This window comes from Chroicocephalus ridibundus, chromosome Z (assembly GCF_963924245.1).
Source record: "Chroicocephalus ridibundus chromosome Z, bChrRid1.1, whole genome shotgun sequence".
Lineage (NCBI taxonomy): Eukaryota > Metazoa > Chordata > Aves > Charadriiformes > Laridae > Chroicocephalus > Chroicocephalus ridibundus.
In genome coordinates, this window is record NC_086316.1 from 17,330,635 (window position 1) to 17,338,061 (window position 7,427).

Below are 7,427 nucleotides of genomic sequence, written 5' to 3' on the forward strand. Positions count from 1 at the left end.
AGACTTTATAGCAGACTATCGCAACACATTGCATATTGACTGAAAGCAATTTTGGTTTGTTTTAAACCTGTTTTCGTGTTGTTTTTTAACTTGGAACCCATTAGCTGCCCTTACTCTCTGCACTGTAAGAAACCGTAGTTACCATAATTTGCGCTGACATTTTCCCCTTATATTTATGATTTTATGTAATTTTCCCATATTCATTCTCCCCTTCTTATTTTGTTTCCAAACTAAAGTGTCAGTCTATTTAGCCTCTGTGTGGAAGCCAAATCACCCAGGTTAAGGGCAAAAATTAAAATTGAGTTACTAGCAAGCTGTTCACCATTTGAAGTGCACACTCACACTGAAAAGTAATTTTTTTAAAATTCCCAGCTTCACAGAATCATAGCATATCCTGAGTTGGAAGGGATCCATGAAGATCATCGAGTCTAACTCCTGACTCCATGTGGGGCAACCTAAAAGTTAAGCCATGTATCTAGGAGTGTTGTCCAAATGCTTCCTGAACACAGTTTGGAGTACTATATTTATTGTCTTTTACTGCCATCCACATAAAATCTTTTCACTTTATCAGTAAAAAGATGTTGAAGCTGAATTCTCTTAATCCGTCATGTCCACGTTGCCTAATGAATTTGTCAAAGGACAGAAATTTGCCTGTGATGGCCTAAAGAATGATCATCCAAGAACTGGCATAAACTCAATGGGTCTAAAGCTCTGAAAGTAGCAGAGATGTTTCTCCTGCCAGCCTCCTGCTCTTGTGATGGCAGTCATTTGAGAAGACAGAACAAATATGCCTGAGAAGAAGGCAAGATGGGTTGTGAAGATATGTCCAATCAGCTATGTTGATTTTGCACCTAAGTTATGGCCCTTTATTGACTTCGTCATTAGCACAGGCCAGCAACGATCCCTGGCAAGCTCAGGGAGCTGTGATGACCTTCTTCCTCCCTGTGCCTTAGTAGTTGATAAGCCGATCTATTTTTCTAAATGCCACCCTGAAAGTCTTTTGGGGTGAGGAGCTTTTCCTGGCTCTCGGTATATTCTTTTCCATTCTGTTAAGCATGGTCATGGCATGCAAATGGGAGAAAGCCAACTCATCTACTCTACCCATAAAGCACCTGCCTGCAAGACCCTATGAGAAGATAATTCTTTACCAGTGCTCCTTGAACGCAGGAGCATGCAAGGCGATAAACTGAGGTAACAAAGAGAATAGTAACTTACTTTTTCAAGATATTAATGTGCTCACTGCCACTGACATCACTGGCTGGTACTTCCTTAAATACTTCTGAAATCATGCCTTAGCCCCCATGAAAGCATCCAAGACCCCTTGTTACAGGGTCTTGGTATCGGGGACCCTATAAACAGGTCCTGTTTGCATAAAGAGTGTCTCACTGCAGGCTCACTCTCTAGGCTCCGCCTGTGTCACAGCAAAGTGAGTTCCCAGCAACTGAGAAGAAGTTTGCCCTTTCAGAGGATTGTCTGGTAGGAGTGGTCTTTCTGTAACACAGATAAGAAAGACACATATATCCACCTGATGTGCTACACCCTCATTTTCCTGAGGAGTGGAGAGTCAGTGCGCAAGAACAGGGGATTTCACCAACAGAAGGACAAAAACCAAGCTGAATGCACAGCCCAGAGTGACAATAACTTTGGGATAACCTTCCACAGTCTGGTATTTGTTGAGACAGGAATTTCCACAAACTAGATGGTATTTCCAGGCCATCACTGTTAAACAGCAAGTGATAGGTACAATTATTACCTTCTTTTCTAACAGATACTTGCAGTATGGACTCAGCGATACATTATTTTCTTCCAATTGTACTTCAGTCATCATCTTATATGTGGCGACTAAGGATATTGGGCACCGTATAGCCTGGGAATTTATTACGGAAAACTGGCCACTTTTAAGTGAAAGGTATGGTAAGCAATCAGATTTGGGTCTCCTTTACTTCTGTGGCTCCTTGGCTTCTTCTTCTATCCTTGTGTTTGAGATGTGAAATCCAGGTGTAGACTTTCCGTCCAGAGATGCCTTTTTGTAATGATAGATGCAATTCCTTAAGTATGCACAGCATTCAACCCTGATGAGGGCTTAATGTCAAAGAAGACCTCATGTCAGATGCAGAATGCTTTAAAAATTAGTCTGTTCATGACTCTTTCCGTGCTTTTAGGTGTTAAATTTCCTGGAACATCTGACTCTAGAAATGTGTTTACCCACTAGCATTTCACAAGCATAGTATAAAATGCTGGAGTAAGACTGTAACCTCTTTTCCAAAGAGAGTATGGAGAGATGGGGGATTGGAGCATACAGGTTCACAAGCACTGCAAGGACCAACTACAGTATTAGTCCCTGATTTAAGTCATAACCCATCTCCAGCCTACCTGCACCGATGCAGGTAAGCTGCAGATGAGCTTGGGCTACCTGTCTCGAGCAAAACAAGTATTTTGATGTCTGATCGAAGGCTCCCTCACTCCTTGGCAATGGTGAAAAACAGCGGGGCTGTGACAGAGTGCATTTCTGCTGCCTTTGGTGGCAGCGGGGTCCATCGGGAGCCATTAGTGGCAGCATAACCAAGACCAGCCCTCTGGGAGCATTCAAATGTGTATCTCTATTGCTAACGCTAGAAAAGGCAAGCTGTAGCTCGTTTGTGTCACACCAGCGTGTTCCCTTACAAAGCTTTTTTGTGTTGTGATGAGAAATTTGCTGGGAAACTGACACATTATTTTAAAACTAAAAGAATAGCGTGGGCATTAATTTATATGCCATCCTCAAGATACCAACAGAAACACCAAGTTGTCAGAATCATTATTAGGTAGCCTTTCTAGGTCAGTTTAGCTGTATGGGCTCACAAAGATTACGTATTTTAAGCAAAGAATACATGTTATCAAAGTAGAAATACCAGATCTTACCCAGAAATTAAAATGAAGGGTAATTAGCGTTCTTCATCCTGCTCGAATGTCTAAATTGAGCGTTAATGGTATTTCTTTAAAAAGGAAAAAAGAGTACACAATTGCAACTTCAGCTTAGTTAGTATTTACAACATGGTAAGTAGTAACTAAATAGTGGGAATATTTTCAAGTGAGATGAAATGTAGTATATTTGCTAACATGGTATTTGAGGGACCTTTATCTCAATTTTACAGGTACGGGAAGGAATTGTTACATGATGTATTAAAAGACATGGGAAGATTTGTCAACACAGTTGTACAGATCCAAGAGGTAAATCAGAGAAGCAGTTAGTTTTAACTTTACTGCTCGTTTGTAAATACAGGCTTTTAAATATCTTGTTTTTTAAAGAAATCATAGAATGTATTATATGATGTTGCTGTGTTGAGACATTGAGAAAAATGATACCTCCTCATCTGAGAAATAAATACGTGAACGTGCACCCACAGGTCTGTGTGTGCAGCTGGTTAAGCATGGCATGAAAGCGAGCGTTTGTGCAGGGATGGACGCTGTCTTGCTCTGTGTGGTGGCAGTGTAAGAGGTTGCCCGGTGGCCGACGTGTGTGACACAGTTCTTTCCTTTTGACTGCGTGGCAGCCCAGATGGACCCATGAACAATACTTTCTAACTGGGCTGCTGTACATCTGGAAACAGGGGATGGGTTTGGGGAAACCTGCTGAAGGGTGGAAATCTGTGGGAGGTGACCGTAGGCTGTTTTAGGTTATTCCCCACAATAATCCACACTAGTGTCTGTGACAAATTAATAACTACCACTGCTTGTTTCATACTCTTTTCTTGTTCTTCCGCCTCCAGCCCAAGTCTCCCCAGATTCTTTCCCAAAATATTATTTTCTTTTCTCAACAGCTCATCTTTTATGCTGTCTGCATGTGATCCACATCTCTGTGCCAGCCCTGAACGGCTAGTATCTGTCATTACAAGAAAAATTTACTTCCCTTTTTTGCTGTTGATTGATGCATGTGTACAGCAAGTAGCTGAGATGGGATACTTAATGAGGAGAGCAATTCAGAGAGTTAGCTCCTAAAATCAAAGAAATGTCTCTTCAGCATTCACGAACCATAAGTTTTTCACCTTTTATCCTTTAGGGACAAGTTAACTCCTGCTATGGCAAAAGCAATATCCCAGTGCCAGCCTTTAAATGAACCTTCAGGTTTGGAACTGAGTCCCAATAAATATTATCAAAGCTTTCTCCTTTTCCTCTTTGAGATCTGTCTGTAGAGATCACCTTTACCGTGACGTCTACAGGAAACGTACCAAAAGTTGGGCTGCTGGCATGTTAGATTGCTGGTTATCATGCTGACATCTATCTCATTTCTCTTGTTCATTTCCTGCTCCCCCCATATGTTTCCTTGCTATTCTCCAGTCCTCTCTTGTCTTCTGCTCATTAGACTGACAGGAAAGACTTCTTGTTCTGTGATTGTACAACAGGCAGCACAAGAGGATTCTGCTACACAACTAGTCCTAGACACTGTGTGGTACCACCAGTACTAGTGAAGTTGGCTGCATTTGAAGGGATTTTTAGAGGGACAGCAAAAGGGCACGTTTCTGATGTGCAAGGAGCTTTCCCACCTTAGTGTAAATCAGTAAGCTTGCCCCATCCCCTCTTTAGTGTCTGCCATCTCACCCTTTTCTGTGCACTTCTGTCTAACGCATCTGTCAGGTACACAGTTGCTTTCTGCACGTGAAGTTATCTGCACTAATCTCATGTGTTTATTTCTTCAGCTACAGGTTTTTTATAACACTACACTGGAAGAGGATGAGAGAGTAGCTGCTACTCTACTCCTGGAGCTTACAAAATCTGAAAATATGGAAAGGAGAGAACTGCTAATCAGAGTTGCCAACTGGTTACAGAAGAATGTAGAAGATTGACTTGGAAAACATTTTCCAGTATATTTTAGCGTGTGATTCACTAGCATTTTGGTATACATTTTAGGATGTAATTAAAAATGAAGCACATTTTTATGAGTCCTGTGGTTGTCCTCCCAACTGGGAAGTCAAGCTAAAATAATACACAAAGAAAAGAAAGATTCAGCAAAAGAAATGAGAGATATATTTTCATACTATATCTAAATGAATTTCCTACTGGATGAGTTGTTAGTAGGGATGCATTGCTGATAATAATGTAACATATACAGTCCTAAATCATTTGTTTTTTCTGAATATCAGAATGAAAGGTGTGGTACAAGTTTGTGGCAAAAAAACATGAGGAAGCTGATAAAGTTTTGTATTACCTTTTGCTTATGATTTTGTGCTGTTTTTAGCTGGGGTAGTGTTAATTTTCTTCATAGTAGCTATGGGACTATGTTTTAGATTTGTGCTGGAAACAGTGTTGATAATATGGGGATGTTGTAGTCACTACTGAGCAGTGCTTACACAGAGTCCAGGCCTTTTCTGCTCCTCACACCACCCCACCAGTGAGTAGGCTCGGGGGGCACAAGAAGCTGGGAGGGGACACAGCCAGGACAGCTGACCCCAACTGACCAAAGGGATATTCCATACCATGTGACATCACGCTCAGCATATAAACTAGGGGGAAAGTTGTCTGGGGGGCTGCTGCTCAGGGACTGGCTTGGCATTGGTCAGTTGGTGGCTAGCAGTTTTTTTTGTTTGCATCACTTGTCTTGCTGGGGTTTTATTCCTCTCTCCTTTTGTTATTTTCCTTTTCATTACAATTTATTATTATTATTTTTATTATTATTATTATATTTTATTTTATTTCAACTATTAAACTGTTCTTATCTCAACCCATGAGTTTTCTCACTTTTACTCTTCCAATTCTCTTACTCCCTCCATCCTGCCGGAGGGGGAGTGAGTGAGTAGCTGTGTGGTGTTGGGTTGCTGACTGGGGTTTAACCACAACAGATTGACCTTGGGCAAGGTCTTAAACACCTAGAGGTGTTTAAGAAACATCTAGATGTGTCACTTGAGGGCATACGCTCTAGTGGCAGAGATTGTAGGTTGGTTGGTTGGACTTGATGATCTCAAAGGTCCCTTCCAACCATGAAGATTCTATGATTCTATTCTAAGTCATTTAATCCGTCTCTCTCCACTTCTATGTTTGTAAATTGTGAAGAGGACAATAATTGAAAACACTACCTTGAAACATAACTTGAGAATGCCTTCAGAGCTGAAGGGAGGAAAGAACTAAAGAAAGAACCTCAAATTTTAATTGTAATAAATGAATGCCTTGTCATTCAAACTTTATTTTTCCTTAGCAGATCTGTACTTAACATGTCTACATGCTCATTTGTGTTTGATTAGGAATGTGCTTTTGAAGAGACCCTCACAGTTGTCTCTGTTTAGCATGCTTCAACCCCCAGGACAATTTTGCAGTGTGTGAACAGGATTCTTTTTGGATGAAATTTATCTAGCTCCTGATGAGCTAGCTCCTGGTGTGCAACTGACAGACACCTCCATCTGATGGTCATTTTGTCCATGGCACTAGAGTGCAACTAGTCTACACTAACCCCTCTGGAACATTACCAAGTGTTTCCATTCGTACTGCACTGAGCTGCTCGCTGATGTAGACATGGGGTTAATCATCTTGCTTACGCAGCATTTTGGAAGTGACAGACAGACAGAATTCATTCCATTAGTATTAGCAAACCATATTAGCTTGTGGTTTAAGAAGTATGGGAACCTCAGTCCATGCAATTTATTTATTTATTTGTGGGGTAATAGTATTATGAGAAAATTACTGTACTGGTGCTCAGGTTAACAGAGGAAACAACGTTATGTGGGAACGCAGGAAACCCAGGTTAGAGAACTGCACTATGAGGAGACAAGGAATAAAACCCAGACTTGTTTAGTACAAAGAATTTTTCACTGGCATCTTCTAAAACATTTAAGGAAAATGTTGGCTGCAATGAATCTCTGCATGTCTGCAAGGAAAAATTGTACTTATTTTGAGACTAGTTGAGGATCCCTTCAGCGTATAGGAATTGCAAACTGCTGCAGCCAGGTTTGTGCTGGAATCGTTCGACCTCTTTAGCATTTCATCCAGTTAAGGGTAGTGCCAGTGAAAATTGTACGCATTCTTGACAGTCTTCATCAAGCTGATTCAGAAAGAGAGGATGTCATCAAGTTGTGATGAGTTAGAGGGCGTTTGTTTCAGTATTTCCTGTAATTCGCACTAGTTAATCACTGGCTCTGCATGCCTCGTCAGGCGGGACAAGCAAAGCTCAAGAAAGTTATTGTTGCAGGATTTATGTACTAAACTTCCTGTAAGAACATTTTACCCCAAAGCTCAGTAGGTCCAAACCATTTCCTTCCAACCATGAGTAGTAACCACTCTTCCTTTCTAACCACTCTTCCTTATTATTCTTTTGTTACCTTTTTCTTCTTTCTACTGAACAAAAATCTGAACAAGAAATGCCAGTATGCAAACAATTACTAAAACAATTTAAATAGAACTTATTTTCAAATAATTCCTCCTGACTAACGTGTGCCTCTTGGCTGACATTCTGTATTGCA

The 7,427-nt window shown here is 40.8% G+C and overlaps 1 protein-coding gene across 1 annotated transcript in view; it reads left to right on the top strand.

Annotated features, from left to right (window-relative positions):
* The window catches only part of LVRN (laeverin), a 39,885-nt gene extending 35,062 nt beyond the window's left edge, over positions 1 to 4,823 (top strand). The window contains exons 18-20 of the mRNA XM_063320422.1: positions 1,769 to 1,909; positions 3,135 to 3,210; positions 4,677 to 4,823. Of these exons, the coding sequence (XP_063176492.1) occupies positions 1,769 to 1,909; positions 3,135 to 3,210; positions 4,677 to 4,823 (364 nt within the window). The remainder of the gene's footprint in view (positions 1 to 1,768; positions 1,910 to 3,134; positions 3,211 to 4,676) is intronic.
* Positions 4,824 to 7,427: the final 2,604 nt, after the last annotated feature.